The following is a 25,330-nucleotide window of genomic DNA, read 5'->3' as shown; positions in this document are numbered from 1 at the left end:
TACTCAGCCCCTATAACCTTGGGATGGAGCATACATGTGCAGTCTGTTGGCACATAGCAGCTGTGCAGGGACAGAGCATGCTCAGAGCAGATGGACTCTTCAGAGAATTTAGCTGCCAAACTCTCAACAAGCCTCTATTGATCATGTGTAACCTGAAACATTTTCAGAGGTTGTAACTTGACCACAGGACTGGCCTTACCATGAGGCAAACTGAGGTGGCCGCCTTAGGTGCCAGAAGGTGGGGGGGCACGCCGCTAGGACCCAGAGTGTAGAAAATTGTCTGTTGTTGGTGCATATGTATTCTCTCTGCTCTAGATGCACAGAGATCGTTGAGAGCTGTGCTGGAGGAAGGAGGGCACAAGAGACATAACCGGCAGGCAGGAGAAAAGGTGAGAGGGAATAGCAGAAAGCAGCAGGCGCTGCAGGGAGAGAGAGGAGGAGCAGCCTCTTATGTACCTCTCTAGCACCCCCAGGAGCCTGGACTGATTAACACCAGCTTCTCAGGGAGCTTCCTGTTTCCTGCTGCTTCCCTGAACCTACTTGAGGAGAACAGGCACTCAACTGAAGTAGTAGGAGCTAGTTAGGCCCTTAAGACCCTGGTATCTTCCCTCACTCAGGCCCTGCTACCAGCCTGCTTATTTGTCCCCTTCAATTGAGTGTTGAGAGCCGCTATAGCTGGCACATAACAGCAGTCATGAGTGATAGAAGAAAACACCCCTTTGGGGAAGCATTCAGAAAAAGAAAGAAATTAAAGGAAGCTTTTCTATCTAAGAGGAAGGAGCTCTCTTGAGATACATAGACACAAATGTTCCTGGTGAGCCTTCCGGCCCCCGTGAGGATGTGAGTGGTGAGGAGATGCCTGATTTTCCAGTTAGTCAGAGTGCAGGTGACCTGGCAGCTACTGCAGCATCCATATCTCCATCTCAAATGGATGTAATCATGCACATTCCTCAAGAAAAGTGTAGATCAGAGAAGAGTGTGGTGGAGGCGCAAGAAACAGCTGTTGTTGAGTTTAGTTCCTTAAGTCTAGATGATCTAGCACTGTGGACCCACTTGAGCAGTAGCCCGAGGGACTTCCTTGTACTGCATGGGCCACAGCAAGAGAAAAACTTCATGTTCCCCAAACACAATGAAGATAGAAGTTTCCATCCAACACATTACTGGCATGAAATCCTCAGTGGTGACACAGCGGAGAGGCCATGGCTTATGTACTCAAAAACCCAGAATACTGCATATTGTTTTCGTTGCAAACTCTTCCAGTCTAATAATGTTCCAGCCACACTGGGTTCTACAGGAACAAAGGACTGGAAAAGTCTGGCATACCATGAGAAGGCAGCAAGTCACCAGAGAGCATTCCATAGGTGGAAAGAGCTTGAGATGAGACTAAGGTTAAAGGCCACCATAGATGATCAACATCAAGAGAAGATTGTATCAGAGTCTCTTTACTGGCAAAATGTTCTGAAAAGACTCATTACCATTGTGAGAATGTTTGCTACCCAAAACCTAGCACTGCGTGGCACTTCAGATCAGCTGTATGTGCCAAACAATGGAAACTTCCCTAAAATTGTGGAGCTGATGGCTGAGTTTGATGCTGTACTCCAGGAGCATCTAAGAAGAGTCACCACCCAAGAAATGTACACACATCACTACCTTGGAAAAACAATTCAAAATGAGATCATACAGTTACTGGCAGCGAAAGTTAAACAGAAGATTGTGGCAGATCTGAAGTCAGCAAGATATTACTCTGTTATTCTGGACTGCACACCTGACATCAGCCATACGGACCAAATGACTTTAATGGTGCATTTTGTAACAACAACAGAACCTAGTGAAAATGTCCCTGCAATGGTGACGGTCAGAGAGTATTTTCTATAATTTATTGACATTGATGATACTACAGGAGCTGGTATGACAAAAGTGCTTCTTAAAAAGCTGAAGATACGGGAATTGCGATAGCTGACATGAGAGGTCAGGGCTATGATAATGGTGCCAACATGAGGGGAAAGAACAGAGGAGTGCAGAAACGGATCCAAGAGTTAAACCCTAGAGCTTTTTTTGTCCCATGCAGTTCTCATTCATTGAACTTGGTAGTCCATGGTGCAGCATCAGTGTCTAGTGAGGCTGCTGAATTTTTTAATGTAATTCAAAGCATCTATGTATTTTTCTCTGCATCAACTCATCGATGGCAAACTTTGAAGCAACATCTGGGAACATCCTCTCTGACACTGAAACCACTGAGTGCCACACAATGGGAAAGTCGAGTGGAGGCGATAAAGCCTATCAAACACCAAATTGGGAAGATAGATGATGCCATAATTCCCATTATGGAGGATAATGCTATGACAGGAACTGTTCGTGGGAGAACAGTGGCAGAGGGAAATGGAATCACCAGAAACATACATAACTTCAAATGTCTGTGTGGCTTAGTGTTGTGGCATGACATACTGTTTGAAATAAATGTTGTAAGCAAGAGACTCCAAGGTGTTGACCTTGATATATCTGGAGCAGTGGAACAACTGGACAAAGCAAAGTCATACCTACAGTCTTACCGGTCAGATGAGGGATTTCAAAACGTTCTGAAGAGTGCACAGAAGTTGGCAGAGGAACTTCACACTGAAGCTATTTTCCCACCCATTCAAGAATACAAGAGTCACTGAAGAAGAAGACATTTTGATTACGAGGCACGGGATAATCCCATAAGAGATCCCAAACAACAATTCAAAGTTGACTTCTTTAACCAGGTGCTAGATTGTGCAATACAGTCAGTTGAAGAACATTTCATGCAGCTCAAGGAATACGGCAGTGTATTTGGGATGTTGTATGATATTCCAAAACTCCTCACTATACCTGAAGACGACCTACACCAGCAATGCAGGGCACTAGAGACAATGTTGACATATGACATGCGTGATATTGATGCGAGTGATTTAGGTGATGAACTGAAAGCCCTTTCAAGATACATTTCAGCAGGATTAACTCCAAAGGCTGTTCTGGAATATATGTGCACAAATAAGATGACCACCCTCTTTCCAAATGCTTTGCTCTGCGCATACGTCTAATACTTCCTGTAACAGTTGCCAGTGGAGAACGCAGCTTTTCCAAGATGAAGTTAATAAAAACACACCTACACTGCACAGTGACACAGGAGAGGCTGGTCGGCCTTACAACCATCTCAATAGAGCATGAGCCGGCCCAGACTGTGGACCTTCAGGAACCCGTTCAGATCTTTGCAACCAAGAAGGCACAGAAAGCACCACTTTGATTATTCAAACAGATAAAAATGCCAGTGTTTACTATGCAGACAAGAAAAGTTACATTTGCTGTTCAGGTGTTTGACTGTAATTCAAAGCATTACTTAAAATTTTTGAACAAGACATTTTAAGTTGTTAGTTCTCCTTTATTGGGGTAGGTAGCAGAGCAGTACCATGAGAGGAGTAGAACAGGAAGAAGACAGAATTGAGACCTTTCAAAGTTTTGGCCCAAGCAAGGGGGCATGGGAGCATCATTTGAGCTCCCCGCCTCAGGTTCCAAAATGTTGTGGGCCGGCCCTGCTTGACCAGATTTGAGCTGATTTTCAACAGCACTGCAGAAGACAAATCCCTGACACTAGAATAATTCCCTTCCTTGCCATCCTGGTGATTGTCAAGTCCCTGCTCCACAGCACAGAACTTCTCAATGAAACAGTTGTAAAAATGTGTAAGATGGGCAAAACAGTCTATTTCCCCCTTACCTGTTTCTCAGAAATGGCTGGACCGTTTTAGCTGAAATGCTCTGATAAAGTTCAGCCTGAGGCATACATTCAGCATGGAAAATTTCATCTTCAACTGTTACTTTGACAAAGTTATAAACAACTAGAAAAAAGATCATGTAATGGAAACATGTTACATTCTCTGCCTCTCTTTAGTTACTTAAATAGCCCTCATCAGCATAGTAGCAGACCACCTCACAGTTAATGAATTTATCTTCACCTCAGAGAGGTAGGAAAGTACTATTATGTCCATTTTCCAGGTGGGGGACTGAGGCACCAACACTAAGTGACCTGCCCATTGTCACACAGGATGTCTATGGTAGAGTGGAAATTAAACCCAGGTCTCTGGATTCCAAGTCCACAACCTTAATCACAAAACCATCCTTCCTCCTCAGTTGTAAGTCAGATAGGTGCATGTGGTTAACTCCAAACGGGGACACAAAAATTAAATCTTTAAAGACAATTTATGTGAGGAAGCTCCATTCTAGCCAAGTAATTCAAAATGTCTATGACTAAGCAAAATTACACCAGATTCTGGTCCCTGCTTGGTCTGTATTGCACCATAGTGACACAAATAAGCCAGAAAGATAGCTCAACTGGCCCTGTGGAGATTCCTCCTGGGGAGTAAGGGGAATTTCCATATGACATAGAGCCAGTGTAGTGGCACTATGCTGTAAACTTTTCTGGCCCTGACATGGGGCATTTTTAGAGGAAAGGGGACTTTGTGCTCCAGTGGTCTCTGGCTGCCAGAAGAGTCCCTTGGAATGTGGGCAGCGCTGCATAAAATAGAGCAGATTTTGGACTGAAAATAAGTTGAAATTACTTGATTTACCTACAGTGGTCAGGAGCCTTACAAGGTTAAAATATGTGCATGCATTACTCACATAATATACAGGGTCCTTGGAAACAGCTTAAAGGTGTCAAATACACAGGAGCCATATGTTTATTGGTATTGGGGAGACAAATCAGGTTGTCACAATAATTTGAATAAGAAGTTGAATGAACACAACACAGGCTTGAGATACTATTTCAATATGATCAGTTGCCTTGTGATTTACACTTTTAATGTACAGGTAAAATAACATGCTCTACTGGATTTTAAAATGAAACAATTTCTCTAGACTATGTAGAAGTTATTAAATGGACTTATGTTAATAATGAGCTTAGCCTTACAGTGGTAAACATGTCAGGATATGAAAGTCATGTCTTTCTTGAGAATTACAGGATGCTATAAATTAAAATGTCATGCTTTGGGTGTATGAGTAATAATCCCATTATAGATCACCCTCAATGAACTGTATCTTTGTAGGTACTGATGGGTTCATATTTGGAGAGAGACAAACTGGAAGATTGTTTATGCCAAATATTTTTGAGGTTACACCTACCCATTTCTCTGACTTGATCATGCATGTTTGCTGTTATTTTATATTTGTTTTTAATTTTTATTTATGGTTTGCTCATGACAAAAGAGGAGATAAAGTACAGTAATCACATTTAATGTATTTGAATATATATTAAAATTTACAAATGTCTGTTTGTTGACCAACCTTCCAAATTATAAAGGTCTTTTCTCTCTAGAACTTTAAAAAAAGAATAATATAAATCCATCGTAACACTGTAGAAGAAGCAAAGATCTCACCTACAGTCAGAGTCACAATTCAGAATAATGGAATGGAAAATCTCCATAGCTACTAACAGCCATGTAGTTAATTAGTTGTCAATTAAAGTTAAAATTACAATTATCCATGCTTTAAACATGGGATCATTTATCTTCTAATATCTTGATACACTTGTATGGAAACTGTGATCTAATCGTTCAGAAGAAGTGCATCTAAAGCTGCCCACGGGAAATCATTGAAAAATCCCCAAAACATTAGAAGTTCTCCTTTAAGAAATGCCTATATGGATTCCCACTCTTGAGGATAAGTGCACCTTCTTTTGGATTAGTTCCTGGAGAAACAGAAAAAGGAAGCAAAGTCTATAGTAGCTGAGGTTCAGATGGAGTCCATACATTTTCTGCAACACCATACAGTGCCTTCTGTATTGTTGCCAGCTTAATGACCATGGCAGTTATGTACTGATCTTTTTGGATTTTTATGGCAGTTTTCTGTGTCTATGAAGAGAAATGGAAAAGGTAGAGAGAGGTCCACAAGAGACATTTCTTTTCTCTGATTCTCTTTTGACAGCTTTTGTGATGGTAGAAAGAGCTGTGAAGTGAGAACTGTATCTGCGCTATTCCTATCATGTTTTGATTCTTTGGCAACAGGTATAGTTCTGAAATCCAATATTTAATAATACTCGCCTAATAAATTGTTGACTATTGAAGTAAAAGAGACTTCATTGGGTATAATTTTGAAAGTCATAAAGACTTTGGATGTTTCTCACATTATATTTAGCCAGACCATAATTTGTAGAGTTTTATTCTGGAGAGTCATAGTGTGGTGATTAATTTCCTTATTATGATATATATTTTGAATAAATATCTCTTTATTGTTATGTACATCTGAGGGACTGTCTCCCAAAGCATAATAGGTTAACTTTATCAAAGCAGAACTCAAGGATGTTTTAAATTTTATGTATGAACAAATGTACTTCCAAACACATCCTAGCCTAGAAAGTGTGTATGGTGAGTTCACATTCTCTCCAGCAAAGGCTGGGTTTGTTCAACTTTATTTTTTGGTAATTACTGGTAATTATTAGGTAACTCTTAAGAAGTTGCAGCTTGAATATTAGGTATTTAACTATTTATTTATATATATTTTGGTATACCCAAACAAAGGAACAGAATTTCTTAAATTAATGGACTATAAAGGATTAATCCTGTTGAGTAGTTCTGTTTTGTACCTAAATGCAAGACTAAACCTATCCGATTCTAATATCACCTCTGGCACAGATGTGAAAGGATGGGTGAGGTACAATGAGATATCATCATTGTAGAGCAGTGCATTTATGTTCTATATTTTCCACCTGGAGGCCTGCAATTTTCCCATTAGCTCACATTTGTTCTGCTTGGGGTTTTGAAAGTAGAGTAAAGAGCAAAGGTGAAGAGGGCTCCCATTCAGTGTGGCCTTACCAATTTTGTCTCCCAGGTGAGTGCACACATATATGTGCCTATAGATATATATTATATTGGATATGGATATAGATTCCTCCTTCCAAGTATTTAAATTACCCACTCAATCCAACCAAGGGCTTTCCATGAATCAAGAGAGAAAAAAATTATCCAAGTGCTTTAATCTGGCCAGGTGAATACAGTTTAATGTTCACCTCAAATTGTCTGCTGATTTCATTCTTACAATAAACCCTGTTTAACTTTTCTATGAATCTCTCAAGCTTTATTAGAACCCATCATAGAATTTTTGTGTCTGTATTTAGTAAGGATATTGGATAAGCATGCTAATCCATTACATTTTTTCCTCAGTTTTGTTAGTTTATTCCACACTGCATGTTAATTCCTCCGTTTTTCTTATTTCTTTGTAGCTTCTTTCTATATTTCAACAATTCTTCTCCATGAATGTCTTATAAAAAGAGATGCCACTTGGCCATGGGCATATTCTAGTTTGTATGGATATATTTGTTCATCAAATTTTTATTTGTTGTTGCTGCAGTTAATTTGGGCACAAAACGTTTATCCAAATAATTCTGTATCAAAGCAGTTCATTTTGTATATTGTGGGTTTCCTCCCATACATTAACAAGGTGCAAGTCAACTAAGCTTTTAGGAACTCTTATTTTGTTACACATCTCCCTCTCCCTCATCCTATACAGGAGTGTTCTTACTTTAAGAATTGTGGATGCATGTTTTAGAAAGAATGGAGGTAAAACACTGAAGAGTTGAGTGCAACCTCAGACCACAGTACTTTGATCTAATTCTTTTTCTAAACTTTTCTTACAACTTTGGTATAGAAGAGAGACAAGAAGATAAGAAATTCAGAAGGAAGAAAATAGGAAATATGGATACTGGTAAAAGGAGGGAATGGACTCTTTTGCTGCAGAGATCCTCACAGATAAGGGTCCCCAGTCATTCAAGAAAATATTCTTCAAGGAACTAGCTGAAAAATCCACCATCTTCATCAGTTCCCTTGGAGTTCTCTGACCTGGGATGTGCCCAGAGTAAAGTAGTCTCCTTGAAGAAATAAGTGTTGTTCTTAAGGCTCAGTTTAGTCTCCCTGAAACACTGCCTAGCTTTTCTGCCTGCTTGTCCAGCTTGCCATACAACTTGAGAGCTGTTCATCCATTTGTGTCCCTCTTGAGTCCTGGCTACCATCACAGCTGCCATGGTCCCATTTTTGTTTTCTAGATCCTCTTGGCCTCTGTATTTACAGTGTGATCTTTCCCTCACTTCTGCTGCTACAGGCTGGTTTCCTCCTAACACGAACACTTGTTGCACTGCCTCTTGTTCTGTACTGCCAAAGAAAAGAACTTCATGCTGGTTAGTTCCACCTGTGAATCACACTCAGACAGAGTCCTTTCCTCTTCTTCCAGATTCATCTCGCGGTCCTTTACTCCTTACCTCACATATCCCAGCTGAGAGACAATCTAGCTTCACTTCTGACTTGATGTTGCAACTAACACTTCCTGTATGACTGTCTTCATGACTAATTTTGCCTACAAGGACCCTCACTGGCTGGTGAGTGCTCTCGTAACCAAATTGTCCAGTGGTTCTGTGACGGGTTGGATCACAGAAACCCCCCTGGGAGCTGCCAACTGATGTGCCCAGACTACATCTGCTCCTGTTTTCCCTGCCAGCTCATGACTCCAGCACCCTGTCTTGCTGATCAAGACACTCCCGTCTGGTCCAACAAAGACCCGGGTTCTGAATTACTTGCCCCAAAACTGCAGGTTTACCTGAAAGCAGCCAATAGAAGTGTGCTTGTCTTTAACACCCAGATGCCCAACTCCCAATGGGCTCTAAACCCAAATAAATCCGTTTTACCCTGTATAAAGCTTATGCAGGGTAAACTCATAAATTGTTCGCCCTCTATAACACTGATAGAGAGATATGCACAGTTGTTTGCTCCCCCAGGTATTAATACATACTCTGAGTTAATTAATAAGTAAAAAGTGATTTGATTAAATACAGAAAGTAGGATTTAAGGGATTCTAAGTAGTAACAGAACAAAGTAAGTCACCAAGCAAAATAAAATAAAATGTGCAAATCTATGTCTAATCAAACTGAATACAGATAAGATCCTCACCAGTTCCAGAATGCTCCCTTTTACAGACTAATCTCCTTTTAGCCTGGGTCCAGAAATCACTCATACCCCTTGCAGCCTCTGTCCTTTGTTCCAGTTTCTTTCAGTATCCTGGAGGGGGTGGAGAAGCTCTCTCTTTAGCCAGCTGAAGACAAAACGGAGGGATCTCCCAGGGGTTTAAATAGACTTTCTCTTGTGGGTGGAGAACCCCTCCTCTCTCCTATGCAAAGTCCAGCTCCAAGATGGAGATTTGAAGTCACCTGGGCAAGTCACATGTCCATGAATGACTCACAGTTTTTAGAGGCAGCATCCATTGTTTACATGCTACCTTGAACGTCCTCAGGTAGACTTCTTATGTGGATTGGAGCATTTCAATATCCATTGTCCTTTAAGTGTTTCTTGATTAGGTACTTAATTTCAACATTCCTTTCTCCAGGAACTGACCAAATGCTCCACTATGATTATTTAGAAATCAAGCCAGTACACAGCCAACATTCATAACTTCGAATACAAAAATGATACATGCATGGAAATAGGATTAATACATTCAGTAGATCCTAACCTTTACAGATATATGTTAAATGGCATATGTAGCATAAAACACATTCTAAGCATATTTTCATAGAGCCTTATGGGAGGTACCGTCACAGGTTCATTCTCTCTCTCTGTCTCCAGAGTCCATGACCAGGTTGTTTGCAGACTGGGAACTTCCACTCCTCCCCAAACCCAAAGCAGTGTGGATGCTGTTTCCTGCCTAAAGGAACCTTCTCTTCTTCCTTTTGATGATTGTAGATAAGACCTTCTATCACTAAAGAAAATTCTGTCCCACTGCTGCTGCTAAGAAAGCAGTCTGCCTTAGCAGCTCCAATATGCCCTAGCCTACAGCTTTCTCTTTTCACTGGAAATGCTATGCCTGTATTTTAGGAGCTCTTCTTCCCTAGGAGATTGAAGGTTGACACACAGCTGCCCTATTCTTGCCCCTTCTCAGCACCCTTTCTCCTATTTGGTGAGGTGCTAGGCAGGCATCTCTTCCCCTATTCAATTATAAGAGACTACTTTAAACTAACTCTTAATCTCAGATAATTTATAACCACCTACGTAGGGCTCCCAAGTATGTTAGGAATGATTGGACTTAAATTTATCAAGGAACTATTTTGTGGCAAAAATTGGGGTTTTCTTTTCCACAGTCTCTGGTAAGAGATGACCATGGACAGCTTCTAAGGTGGTTCCTCTTCCATGGCATAGATTCTCTTCTTTCATTTGTTTGGTCCAGTTCTCACAGTGGTGTTAGCTTTCTGGGAAAGTCAGTCTTCTCTTTAGCCAAAGTAGTTAACTATAGTGCTTGTTTAGTCTTGCTTTAGTAAGGAATTCTATAGAAATGTCACTTAACTTAAATATGTATGTGTTAGGTTCCTTCAGTTCTTCACTTTGGAATTTCTTGATTCTTGAGATCTATGTGATTTCCCTCACTGTTCTATTTTTGGGCTCACAGTCTTGAGAACTTGAACATGTAAACTCTTCCTCACTCAGTTCAGAATTATCAGCTGTTAAAGTGCTCTCCTTGGGATGCTTCCCCTTCCAAAATGTCTTAGGCTGAACTGATCATGTTAAACTACATCACACCAGCCATTTTTTTCTATTCTGCTTTCTACTGACCATGTTTCTCCTTCAAAATTAATTAGCTCAGTGTCAAGCAGGCAAGAGAAGGCTTTTAACCTTCAGGAACATATTCACCTAGTGCATATGGGATGATGCCTCTTTTCTCTATGTCTGAGGTCTGGCTAGCTCTTTGACAGAGAAGGCTGATTACAGTGCCCTGTTATTATTTTTTAAATTTGGTCTCTCTAATTAACGCCTCATCAGGGATCTACAACCCATCCTGGACAATGATCCCACACTTTCACAGGCCTTGGGTGGCAGGCCAGTCCTCGCCCACAGACAACCTGCCAACCTGAAGCATATTCTCACCACCAACTGCACACCGCACCATAGTAACTCTAGCTCAGGAACCAATCCATGCAACAAACCTCAATGCCAACTCTGCCCACATATCTACACCAGCAACACCATCACAGGACCTAACCAGATCAGCCACAACATCACCGGTTCATTCACCTGCACGTCCACCAATGTAATATATGCCATCATATGCCAGCAATGCCCCTCTGCTATGTACATCGTCCAAACTGGACAGTCTCTAAGGAAAAGGATAAATGGACACAAATCAGATATTAGGAATGGCAATATACAAAAACCTGTAGGAGAACACTTCAACCTCCCTGGCCACACAATAGCAGATCTTAAGGTGGCCGTCCTGCAGCAAAAAAACTTTAGGACCAGACTTCTAAGAGAAACTGCTGAGCTTCAGTTCATTTGCAAATTTGACACCATCAGTTTAGGATTAAACAAAGACTGTGAATGGCTTGCCAACTACAGAACCAGTTTCTCCTCCCTTGGTTTTCACACCTCAACTGCTAGAACAGGGCCTCATCCTCCCTGATTGATCTAACCTCGTTATCTCTAGCTTGCTTCTTGCTTGCTTATATTTACCTGCCCCTGGAAATTTCCACTATTGCATCCGACGAAGTGGGCATTCACCCACGAAAGCTCATGCTGCAAAACGTCTGTTAGTCTATAAGGTGCCACAGGATTCTTTGCTGCTTCTAATTAACTTGTTCACTAAGTCACGTTGGAGCAAAACAGGGATGGAATATATGCTTTTTGCAGCTCCACAAGAGAATCCTTCCTACGTCTTAATGTTTGCTGAATTTGCATAACATAAAGATGTCATCTTAATGTTTGTTGTAGGATGGGGAAGAGAACCTAAAACAAGGGGGAATTGTTTATGGAAAATTCTGTTAGTCTTAGCCTTCCTTTGCCTATCCTAGATCTCTCTCACCTCTAGTCAGGGATTGCTTCTCAAGTTGTGGTATCTCTTTCAATATTGTATTTCTCTGTTTTCCTGCTCTGAAAGTCTTTTGGCTGAACTTAGAATTAGGATGGTTATGTTAGTAACACTTGTGATTGACAGTTTTTGACTGTTTTCTGGTGGGCAGAGCCTTTGCATTTAAGGACTTTATCATGGTCTCTCACTTTCCCTATCCTACAATAAACAGAACTTCAGTAATGCAGTGTTGTTGTAGCCATGTTGGTCCCAGGATATTAAAGAGACAAGGTGGGTTAGGTAATATCTTTTATTGGACCAACTTCTGTTAGTGAGAGAGACAAGCTTTCAAGCTGTAGGGCTCTGTGTAATCTCAAAAGCTTGTCTCTCTCACCCACAAAAGTTGATCCAATAAAAGATATTATCTCACCCATCTTGTCTCTAGAACTTAAGTCATTAATTTTCCTTATTTTTCTTCACTTCAGTCTTTATCAATTACACCTCTATCTCGATATAACGCTGTCCTTGGGAGCCAAAAAATCTTACCCCGTTATAGGTGAAACCGTTATTTTGAACTTGCTTTGAGCCACTGGAGTGCGCAGCCCTGCCCCTCCCCCGGAGCATTGCTTTACCGCATTATATCCAAATTTGTGTTATATCGGGTGGCATTATATCGAGGTAGCGGTGTATCTTTTTTCTTGTCCATATTATGGTCAGGTGCGAGTTTACTAAGTACTCTCACTTATACTGTTTCTGGAGTGTACTGTGCACAGTAACTTCAAGGCTTATTTATGTGTGTCATCATAACTTTTTCATTTGGGATATAGACAACGACAATATGACTTCTTGTGTATGGAGCTGGATGTACTTTAATTATCTAGGTGTTCATACTGTGCCTGTCACTGTGGTATCTAAGCACCAGAAAAAAGATCATAGAATTAACTATAAGCACAGATAACAAGGTTATAAGATACCCTGTATGATTTCTCTCTTCCTTGGCATGACATAAAAGTATTATTTTTTCCCCCAGGGAACCACACTTTAATATAACATGCTTCATTTGTACTGGAAAATCCTTTTTTGATTAATCCCTTTTTCTTTTTATGAAAAACTGCATACACCTCACCAATTTGGTCATTCTGCAATTTGGTATGTACCATTATTATTAAGTACATCTCTTGGAGGCAAATTATATCAGATCCCATACATTTTAAGTGATGAAGAATATCCTTTTCTTTGTTAGTCTTACTGATCCCACTTATATTCCATAAGATCAGTTTATAAGTGTCTCTACCCTATGGATTACATTTTTCAAAATAGAAATCTCTTCACTGCAGAGGATGTGAGGGAAATTCCCATACCTGACTCATCTTTTTTAGGCAAAAAAATCTGAGGGACTGTCCCAGATGGAGGTGTCAGGAAGGAGTTTCGAAACAAATTGATAAATTAAACTGTAAAAAGTCACCAGGACCAAATGGTATTCATCCAAGAGTTCCAAAGGAGCTCAAATATGAAATTGTAGAACTACTAACTGTGGTATGTAACCTGGCGCTTAAATCAGCCTCTCTACCGGATGACTGACAGATAGCTAATGTGATGCTGATTTTTTAAAAAAAAAAGCTCCAGAGGTGATCGTGGCAATTACAGGCCAATAAACCTGACTTTAGTATCAGGCAAATTGGTTTAACTATAGTAAAGAACAGAATTCTCAGACACATAGATGAACATAATTTGTTGGGGAAGAGTCAACATAGATTTTCTAAATGGAAATCTATTAGAATTATTTGAGGGAGACAACAAACATGTGGACAAGGGTAATCCAGCGGCTATAGTGTACTTGGACTTTCAGAAAGCCTTTGACATGATCCCACACAAAAGACTCTTATGCAAAATAAGGACTCATAGAATAAGATGGACGGTCCTCTCATGGAGCAGTAACTGGTTAAAAAATAGTAAACAAAGGGTAGGAATAAATGGCCAGTTTTCACAGTGGTGAGAGTTAAAGATTGAGGTCCCTCAAGGTTCTATACTAGGACCTTCGCTGTTCAACAGGTTCATAAATTATCTAGAAAACAGGGTTAAACAGAGAGGTGGCAAAGTTGGATGACAATACAAAATTACTCAAGATAGGTAAGCCCAAAGCAGACTGCAAAGAATTATAGAGATCTCACAAAACTGGGTGACTGGGCAAGAAAATGGCAGATGAAATTCAGTGGTGATGAATGCAATTAATGCACATTGGAAAACATAATCCCAACTATACATACAAAATGATGGGGTCTAAATTAGCTGTTCCCACTCAAAAAAGAGATCTTGGACTCATTGTGGATAGTTCTTTGAAAATGTCCGCTCGATATACAGTGACAATAAAAAAATCTAACAGAATGTTAGAAACAATTAGGAAAGGAACAGATAATAAGGCAGAAAATATCATAATTCCACTATGTATGCCCACATCTTGAATGCTGTGTGCAGTTCTGATGGCCCCATCTCAAAAAAGATGTATTTGAATTGGAAAAAGTACAGTGAAGGCCAAGAAAAATGATTAGGGATATGGAACAGTTTCCAAATGAGGAGACTGGAACTGTTCAGCTTGGAAGAGAGATGATTGGGGGGGTATATAATAGAGGTCTATAAAATCATGAATGATGTGGAGAAAGTGAATAAGGAAGTATTATTTACTCCTTCACATAACACAAGAACCAGGGGTCACCCAATGAAATTAATAGGCAGTAGGTTTAAAACAAACATAGGGAAGTACTTCTTCACACAACATACAGTCAATCTGTGGAACTCATTGCCAGAGGATGTTGTGAAGGCCAAAAGTATAATTGGGTTCAAAAATGAATTATATGAGTTTATCAAGGGTAGGTCAATCAATGGCTATTAGCCAAGGTAGTCAGGGACACAACCCCATGCTCTGGGTGTCTCTAAACCTGTGACTGCCAGAAGCTGGGACCAGATGACAGGGGATGGATCACTTGATAAATTACTCTGTTCTCTTCACTCTCTTTGAAACATCTGAACTAGATGGACTATTGGTCTGACCCAGAATGGCCATTCTTATGTTCTTAAATTTTATTCCATTTTTAACCTTTTAGAGGTTTGCCTGTCTTCCCCCATGATATCACTTTAATATATATCTTATTTAATTTTATTAGACAGTGTTTCATTCAGACACTAGGTGAGTGGGTTCAGTCTGGATTAGACAAGATAGAAATATAAAGCTGGGTGTCATCAGCATATTGAAACCTATGTCCCCCCACTAACGGGTTGTCTACACTGAGAAGTTAATTCAGCTCAAGGTAGGATGTGAATTTAAAATTATTCCTATTAACTCCCTATATGACTTTAATCCAGTAGATTAAAGTAATTCAGAATAAGGCACTCTTATTCCAGAATACGGCATCCACACAGCGAGTTAATCAGGAGCTATTTCAGAATAACTCCCCATGTAGGCAGACCTTAAACTTCCTAATGGCCTCCTTCAAATGTTGAAGAGCATGGTGATAAAATGGAATTCTACAATATACATGTGATATGGAAGAGTTGCCCCCAGGGCCTCTCACAAAGAAAGGAGCAGAGTCATTGAAGAAATCAGCCCTTCCCATCCAACTCACTGTTCTGATGGTGGGTAGGGGTTTTGGGAGCACACAGAAGTCCCTTGTTAAAATTCTGTTACCAAATGAAAGGGAGAGTTGAGGTGATTTTGCCTCATTACAAAACACTGGTAAACCATGTCTGTTTGATTTATCCCTTGGGATCACAGTAGTACTTCTGAAAACTAAACTTTTGCTTTTGGAGTGGACTGCATTATCCCAAAAGGTCGGTACGTTCAATATTTTTCCTGGGTGAGAATATGGAGCCCTTTGTTATTAAAATATTGGCAGCACACTATTGCTATTGTAACTTTATAACCAAAGCAAAATAGGTGTGTGTAACCAAAATCTGCCTACAAAGGACAAACAGGGGGACTGGTGCTGTCACTGTTTAAATAGACCTGTGCCAGCTGTTAGACCCAGTTAGCAGGTGGTAGGGTACAGCCAATCCCTTAGTGTCTGCTTTTTTCAAACCATCAGTCACACTAGGCTCAAGAAGCTCTCTCCTGCAGGAGTTAATTTACAGTTCTTGTTATTACAGATGGTTATGAATTAAGTAAAAAGATCAAGTATAGGTTTATCATTAACTAATGTTTTTACAGTCCTAGCAAGCTACAAAATAGTAAATGCCAATATAATACTTTGACATTTTAACAAGTTGCTAGACTCCTAAATGTCAAATTAGGAGAGCTGTTTGATGCTTTTATAGGTTGCTTTGATCATAAAATGCCATTTTAGGGTAATCTTTTATTTGACATTTTTACACATTCAGTAAATGCTTTTCCTCCATTAAAAGTTCCCCAAGGAAACTCAAGGCAAAGAACTGTAAATGAAAGAGAAATTAAGATTCTCAATTCATATACCTTGTATTGTAATTATTAAGAATAAGGGAATTATGCAGGGAATAAGATAATAAATTTAGTTGCATGTCAATTGATTTATATAATCTGACAGTTTAATACCTATGTAAATACATGTGTACATTTACCTATGTTATTGTTACTTGTTTTCATTAGGTTTTTTTATCCTACACCTGAATAGCCCATATAAGTTTTGGGCAAAATTGTATGTCACATTGTTCAATGTCATGTGATAGTACAACAAAAGACCGTATTGGCATGTCCTAAAATAGGGCCTAATCCTGTTTCTTTTTAAATCAGTGAGAGTTTTGCTGCCAACTTGAATATTGGTTTGTCTGACGTGACCAGTCTGGGCCTGAATGGAGGAAGAGTAAATACTTAATGACTACAAGCAAGAGGGTAGAATTAAGAGTGCCATAGACTATTTAGTTACGAATTTCCTGATATGTTAAAGAGTTAAATCATAAATCAAATTATTTTTTTCATGGAAAAAGTGAGATTCTATCTGTTCAGAGAAAATTTTGGTTGTAATGAAAACCTACATATGTAGAAGTTAGAACTTTCTCTTTCATCCTGGAGCATCTTTCAGACACGAGGAACAGTACAGAGTCATCATTCACTCCTGTCCATGGCTTGTTCCTCCATTAACCCCAGCCTGGTCATGTCCCTCCGTATGATGTCCCACCATCTAGTCAGTGGTTGGCCTCTAGGTTGAACTGACCTTGGCTTGCATTATTTACTTTGGCATCCTGTTATCTGCTTGTCTTCGGCAGTGTCCCCACCCCTGTAATCTTTTCAGTTGTAACCAATCCTGTACCCTGATTTCACATCCTACTCTCCTTCTAACTTTACATTTGTCTTAAAATCATTCACCATCTTTCAAAGAACTCTTCATCTCCTCTACTTCCAGCCTTCTCATGTCTGTTTCATTTAATGCAGCTGCTTCCAGACCACAGAGTAATACTGTTAGTATGCTGGTTTGATAAATTTTCACTTTAGTTCCAAATATAATGTTTGTACCCGTCTATAATTTCATCCATTTCTGTGCAGCACTTGTAGCTAAAGCACATTTCCTTGTAACCTCATCCTTGATGGAACTCTCCTCACTAATCAAGTGTCCTAGGTATTCACAAGATTCTGCTTGTTCTATGATTTAGCTGCTGCACTTTATCTATTGTCCCTTTTCCAAGATGCAACCACTTTGTCATTTTGGCATTTATAGTAAACTGAAGTTGACTACACCAATTTCCCAAGAGAGTGAAGAGTATCACAAGAGAGTGAAGAGTATTGTGATGAAGTAGGAGTGTTCTTAATGTTTCCTCTGAATACTGTGTGGGTGCCTCAGTTTCCCCATGCATTTCTTAAGTCTCTAGGGGGTGAGAGTGTTGCAGAGCAAAGGGCCAGTGACATAAATGGCCGACACTCTATCTTCTGGCAACTAATGGCCGGGGCCCTTCCCCCCAGCAAGGAGATAGCTAAAAGTGTTGGAGAACAAAGAGATCAGGTGACCTCCTGGCCAGGGAAAGGAACAAAGCCCAGAGGAGGAGGGGCTGGAGGGTGAATCAGTTTGGGAGCTAGACCAGAAGTGAGTGCAGATGTGGGTGTCTGGCTCGCTGCCCCCAGGATGGACCCGGCTGAGGGGTCCTGTTCTCTGTACCTACAAGCTCTGTTTTAGACCATGTTCCTGTCATCTAATAAACCTGTTTTACTGGCTGGCCAAGAGTCACATCTGACTGCGAAGTGGGGTTGCAGGATTCTGTGGCTTCTCCAGGACCCCGCCAGGGCGGACTCACTGTGGGAAGCGCAAGGAGGGGCAGAGGATGCTGAATGCTCCAAAGGTCAGACCCAGGAAGGTGGAAGCCGTGTGAGCTTCTTGCCCTGAAGACAGTCTGCTCACAGAGAGGAGACTTCACCAGAGTCCTGACTGGCTTTGTAGGGAGCAGTTCCAGAGCATCACCTGGGAACTCCCCCTTAGGCCCACGAGAGAGGGGATAAAAATCCCCAGGGAGCTTTCCCTCCCCCCAGGCCTGGTTAGGGGTAGGGTACCTCTAAAGTTGCAGGAGGAATCTAGCTGAGCTGGGAGGAAAAGGGCACATGTGAGGTTGGGTGGCAAAATTATGCAAAATTATTGTGTGGCTCTGTGGGTGGAGTTAACATGGAAGCTGGGGCATCAAACTGATGTAGTCCGCCAGGAGGAGCATTGTACCAGGGATGAGAACAGGCACAAATATCTCTCTCCAAAAAGGAGGCAAACAGCCTCCCCTAAGGCTCACTCCTCTAAAAGTTTGAAGGTGAAATCCCAACCGATGTGCCCACTCTGAAATCCAAGATGGCACTGACTGTCTGTTCCCATACCAAGGACCATGCTGTCTTTGGTACCAACAGGAAGGCACCAATCTTGGCCTCATTCCCTTTGGCACGAAGGCCCATTACTGTGGTACCACCTGAGACCCTGCCTATGGTCATCCATGAGATTTCCATTTTGGTGTAGAGAGACCTTTCTGATGGATTGGCACTAGAATCACTTGTCATCAAGAGGCTACAGGATGTTATTTCCAAACCACCCTTCAGTGCTGATCGCAAGACCAGGCAGGGCATGCCTGACAGAACTGCCCCACCATTGGAAGACGCGTATTAATTTTCTCTTCCTCAGAAGAACATAGCAAGATTTCCTTCCCTGAGCATAGCCCATAATCCCCGTGGTGACACAATATGAGTTTTGCAGAAAGTGGTGGGAAGACTCCTTGAGGATTACCAGGGCCATTTGTTGTGTTTGAACTGGTGAAGGGACAACTCACATCCTCCTACACATCCTCCAAGCAAATAGGCAACTGCTTGTTAGTCACAAAGAGTGGAATCTGTGTGAACAATAACTCGAAGAAGAAAGAACAGTTATGTACCGTGCAGTAACTACGTATGTTTTTTTGAGATGTGCATGCAGATTCCGCAACCTGCCTTCCATCCCTGCTCTTATGGGATTTTAATTGGCAAAGGAACTGAGGCACTTGAGGCCTCTCCATTCTATGCCCTTGGCTTTGTGGGGTGACAGGTAACTCAGGGCACAAGCATGGCCCTATTGGACACGGCTATTAGAAAATAATCCAATCTTGCCTACTTGGGGTGCATGTGCACCAAGAGTAGAATCTGTGTGGACAACATATCTCAAAGAACCCCACCGATACCCCTGAGATGTATGAGAAGTTCAGATGCTATGTGGATCATGACCTGCCCTGGGATTTATCTTATATATTTAACTGACTCCTATTAGCATAATATTTGAGCACCTCAGAATCTTTAATATATCCATCATTACAATGCCCCTGTGAAGTAAGAAATTGCTGTTATCTCCCAAAACACTGATATTGCTGAGGACAGATTGATAATGGGTGGTGTGTTCTGAAACCTGGTGTGTTATACTGTCATTTATGAAGAGGAAACGCGTATTCATAAAATGTGTATTTTTTATTATTTAGGGTGTATATTGTTAATGTAAAAACTTGTGAATCCTGGCTGTTCAGCCATAACAGATATGATCATTAGTTTTTTCTTGATCAGTTTTCTTTGTAAAGGTTGGCAAATAAATTTGTTCCTGATCCGGTAAATTTTCATTATAGTTTTCCAAAACTGAGTTAAAGATTTTCACTGGAAAGAAGAGCAGACTGACTGATTTTTGATTCTGTCTCCAAGTCTCCAGGATGAGTCTGAAGAATACTAATGTGGCTCTACAGTGAGATTAATTTATCAACATCTTTATAGTACACATAACCATAGTATCTGAAAAACCATATTCAGGATGGCACTATGTTGATATTCTTAAACAAAAACAAAAAAAAACCCAAGGATTTAATTAAGTTGCCACTGGCAACGTTGTGCTTTCAAACCACAAGTTACGGCACTGATTTAAAAACTAGTCAATGTTTTACTTGATTCCCAAAAAGTCATATGCTCCATTAAATGACACTTCTATCAGTGGAGTTATATCAGTTTTAATAAAGTTTTGAGTGGTGATTATGCGGTGTTGGTATTTTTTTCAGGATGCAAGACATGCAGCAGAAGGAGAAATATACACCAAACTGAATCAAAAAATTGATGAATTTATTCAGCTTGCTGACTACGATTGGACAATGTCTGAGCCTGCTGGAAGAGCCAGTGGATATTTAATGGACCTTATTAATTTCTTAAGAAGCACATTTCAAGTTTTTACCCACTTGCCTGTAAGTATACAAAAAAGGCTTTGTTTTCAGATTATTGGAGTTCTATTTTCTATAAATTTTAACTTTCTGATTTTTGGAAGAAAATAGCTTTTAAGTAAATATTTTTGGGGGATAGACATGATTTCAGATTGCTTACATGCTAACTGATGCATTATTCAGTGTAGAATTATATATATTATGATGAACGGAATTATAAAATATTTGTAAAAGATTTTACTTTCAAAGAAAATAAAATGCAGCACCTCAAAGCTTTTTTTTTTTTTTTACTCAACTACTAGTAGTAAACATTCATACTGTTTTTTAGATCTCATAAAACTTAAATCACTTCAGGCCAGATTTTCAAATGTTTATTTTAATTGTGCCTGCAAATTCTGTGGACAAGTCCACTGATCCACAGAATGCAAACCTGATTCAACCTGTGCACATTGTGTGTGTGATTTTGAACAACATCTAAAAATTTAAACCCAAAGCTCTGTTTAAATTAAAGTCTTTTTTTGTCCAATAAAACTCCATAGCCTTCTACCTGTCTGAGTTCCCACTGAAACTAATCTTCATTCATGAGTCAGATAAATTCCTTATTTTCCTTAGCTCCAAGTAAAGGGAGTATTGTCCATCTGATTTATGTATCAATTATTATAGTTCATTGTCTGAGTAGTCACTTTTCAAGACAAGTGCACAACTACTAGGGTGGATTCTGCTCTTAGTTTATACCATTGTAGATCTGGAGTAACTCAAATGAAATCAGGGGAATTACTTCCAGTTTACAGCGGCGGCTCCTGGCACCAGTGCTCCAAGCGCGTGCCTGGGGTGGCAAGCCGCGGGGGGCGCCCTGCTGGTCCCTGCGAGGGCGGCAGTCAGGCAGCCTTTGGCAGCACGCCTGCGGGAGGTCCCCGGTCCCGCGGATTTGGTGGTAATTCGGCGGCGGGTATGCCGAAACTGCGGGACCGGCCAACCTCCCGCAGGTGTGCCACCGAATCCACGGGACCGGGGACCTCCTGCAGGCAAGCCGCCGAAGGCTGCCTGACTGCCGTGCTTGGGGCAGAAAAAAGTTAGAGCTGCCCCTGCTAGTTTGTATCAGTGCCACAGCAGAATTTGGCCCAAAACATCTAGCCTTTATGGATTCATTACACTGTGCTTCAGCATGTTCCTTGTTGTTATTGCTTGATGTGTGATTGCTTTACCCACATTCAGTGCCTCTGGACAGGTGTACAATCTTATTAATAAATATAACATAGTTCTATTAGTCTGTTGTTTCCACATCTCTGTTGGAAGTTAAATCAAGAAAAGAATTTCACCTATGAATACTATAGCATAATTACAGTAGGTAAGAGAATTAGAGATTTTTTTTGCTTTCCTCTGAAGCATCATATATTTGTCTATTTGTAGAGGAGACAAGATATTAGAGTTGGTGCACAATAGAACAGATCTGGTATTCCAAATCTAATACTAAAGTGGCTTTGATTTTTCTCTGTCTTATTTTTTTCCCCACTCTTAAAGTATTGCTCTTTTGGCACATAAGGTTAATAGCTGTATGAAATATGAGGGATGTGGAACATTTCTAATCCTCTTTTAGGGGCTAAGCTTCATTAGTCATAACTGATATACTTATATGGCTTATGGCCATTTGCACTGATGGTGGGGTGCTACATTTCAGTTTGGTGACACTGCTTTACATGTTAAGTAACCCTGGGTTTAGTGGGCTAACATAAGTGTCATTTCCTTGCAAGAACTTGCCTATCTGTGCCAACATTGTAGCGCTGAATGGGAAAGAATGGAAAGAAGCAGTTATATCAGTTAACAATTGAATAAAAAGAATGGAAGGGATATACATTCATATTTTAGAGCATAACCTAACCTCTAGCTGAGAAGGTGAGGAAGAAACTTCCCCTGGTGCACAGGTTATTCTGTAATTCCCTACTTTGAGTTTCTTGCATTTGGTACTGGCCACTGTAATAGACAGGATACTGAACTAGATGGACTACCAGTTTGCTCCAGTATTACAGTTCCAGTAAAATGTAGGATGGTATCTTTTTGTCTTACTCTGGTATCTTTTTGTCTTATTCTCTAATAGAATAACCTAGGACACATTTGCTTGACCTGGTTGATTGATTTGTGAACAAGTCAACAAAATGTGGAAACCTGTTCGACGGACCTCTGTATATAAATAGTAGTGCGAGAGTTGTAGAAAAGATACGAAAATTAGTTTATTATTTAATTCTTTTCCTTACCATTAGTTTCAGAGTTTGATTTGTAATAGGAGGAAATATTTGTCCTAAAAAGGATGTTTATAATAAAGGTATTTTCAATAGACAAGGCCACAAAACTGCCTCATTTTCATAATTAAACAAGTTAATAAAACATAAACAAGCCTAACCTTAGAGATTTTGATGTCTTAAGCAAAGCTAGATTGTAATGTGCCACATATAGGATTTTGGATGGGATAGTTTTTAGAAGGACTTTTCATTAACAAAATAAAAGCTTCACAATTTTACTTCAAGAAATGTTGGTGCCTTATTGCATTGGTGGTAGAAATATCATGGATATTCAAACATATATTAATAGTTCAGTACTCTTTATATCCAGAAACTATAGAACCAAGTCCTGCTCATTTGGTTGTGGGTATGGTGAGGAAAGAAGAAGGTACAGGGAGCCTCTTCTCCCTCCACCCCTTGTGTATCCACACAGCAGAATGGCAGAATATAATTCAGGTGTTTACTAGTCTGGAGACATGGCCACCTTGCTCCCATGAGCTCTCCATAGTCTGATTCAGACATGGTGTGCTGCCTGTTGAAGGATGGTTAGACTCCAGTCTGCTTGTGCATATGCTTTCATGTGCATATGCACAGCAGAAGGTTACACATTATGACTCCTGTGCATCTGACATTAGAACCTACTTCTTTTTTGGAATATGTGTAACTACCTCTAAATGTATAGAGACAGTAACATCCGTGTGTGTGTGCGTGTGCCATGCTTGCATATGGGCATATACTTAGATGTGTTTGCATTGATGGGGACATAACTTTAAAAAAACTGAATATAAAATGTAAAAATTTGTTTTATACAATTATACTATTTTATGTTTGAATCTAAAGAACCCAAAACAGGCTCACTATGATCTAAGTTACTACATCTAGGTATGGCATGGTAAAGGTGACAACCCAAACTGCTCAGGTTTTGCTCTCATAGCAACTGTGGCATCACTGGGATGTCTCTCTAGCATTGTTTCTCCTTAAAGTTCTCATATACTCCAGGGGTGTAGGTGTACTGTACATTAGCAACAATGTTAGCATAAAAGACGTGAAAAAGGAAAATATTTTCTTTTCACATTTGTTAGTTCATCCAATTACCATTAATAGTAAAATTTGTGAAAAAATAAATTACTTACGGAACAGAGACTTTATTTAGCCTTGCATTGTGCTAAAGCATTCCTAAGTATTGCTTGAATGAAATAGATTAATAAATTTCTAATAATTATGTGCTTTGTAGTTTGGATGTTAAATATACATGATGAAAATATTTTTAAGGAACCATTTAATTTTTATTTTGAATATTTTAATAAATGTATCATTAATACTTATTACAATTAAAACTTGCTAGAAGATCAACTCAGAAAATGTTACTTGTGGAATGTGTTCCTTTGGATTTTTTATTTTGACATACAGCTCATTCCCACTGAAAAAGACAATCTTTATATTAAGTACCCTTATTTCAGTGTAATCACTTTTTTGTGTATCTTTGCAAAATAATAATTTTTAATTTGTTTATAGCTTTTTTCTTACATTTTCCAAGGAATTTTGACTTTTCTTTGAATTTTAGAAAATGTATCAGTTTGATATAGCAAAATATTTTTGTCTTCTGTGAGTGTTAAGAATATCAAAACTTTATATAGCAAATTAAGCCTTCCTAGATCTAGGTATTTTTCATTCATGCAGACTATGGCAAAATAATTTTAGCACTTAATAATTATCAAGACTCATAAAATACAAGTTTTCTGAAGAATTTTCTTCCCTTTTACTGATGCCAACATTTCTTTTGATGTTGACAGTACATTTTAATTTTTTGTTTTGATTGCCTTACTGGTTTCCTTCTCAGAATAACAACAATGACCATGCAGCTATGTCGGTAAGTAGATGCAAGATGAAGAAAAAGCATGTAAACTGAAAAACTATGAACTGCCTGCAGGCTTATTGCTTCAATATTTAATCACTTAATAAATCCCCCCACCCACAAAATCCTTCCATTTGTTTGATGACTCACTGGGTACCTCGTTGTGTGGTTGCATGCAAGAGACATGTTAATTACTAACATTGGTCTTTCGTATTTTGGGACAGAAGGAACCCTAAAAGCCTTGCAGAAACATGATAGGGTGTGCATTGTATCACAAATGAGATAATTCAGAGGAGACTTTAAGACCTTTTGGAAGTGAGGTCAGGTGTCAAAATGCAGCTGTGGGATGTGCATACAGAATAAGGTTAAAATGAAGAAACAGTGGCACAGAATAAAGATTTGGTGAAAGTTCTATATCCCTTTTGGTGCACATGCTGGCTGGAGTTGAAGGAATGTCTGCACTCAAATGTTTTTGTGTAAAAAGATGATGGATTGCATTTAGGGATTCATCCATGCCCTGATTATTTTCAGGTCATCAAGTTTTTTTAAAAAGCAGTTTACTTTGATCAACCACAGATTATTTCCATGATAATGAATAATGAAAATTGAGAAATTAATATTGGGTTTGTTAGCAATTGTTTCAGAACATGGAGTGGCAGAATTGCCTTTTTTTTTTGTAATTTCACATGCATGTAGAATTTTGATTTATCATACCCAATTTGGT

The 25,330-nt window shown here is 39.7% G+C and overlaps 1 protein-coding gene across 8 annotated transcripts in view; it reads left to right on the top strand.

Moving 5' to 3' along the window:
* Nucleotides 1–25,330, top strand: part of EXOC6 (exocyst complex component 6) — a 192,265-nt gene that overhangs the window by 107,816 nt on the left and 59,119 nt on the right. For 4 of the 8 annotated variants that reach the window (XM_045023841.1, XM_045023842.1, XM_045023848.1 and 1 more), the window contains exons 18-19: nt 20,320–20,499; nt 24,592–24,621. In XM_045023841.1, the coding sequence (XP_044879776.1) occupies nt 20,320–20,499; nt 24,592–24,621 (210 nt within the window). The remainder of the gene's footprint in view (nt 1–20,319; nt 20,500–24,591; nt 24,622–25,330) is intronic. The other 4 variants (XM_045023843.1, XM_045023845.1, XM_045023846.1 and 1 more) reach the window with 1 other exon arrangement.

This window comes from Mauremys mutica, chromosome 7, assembly GCF_020497125.1.
Source record: "Mauremys mutica isolate MM-2020 ecotype Southern chromosome 7, ASM2049712v1, whole genome shotgun sequence".
NCBI lineage: Eukaryota > Metazoa > Chordata > Testudines > Geoemydidae > Mauremys > Mauremys mutica.
This window is presented reverse-complemented; position numbering and strand designations above follow the sequence as displayed.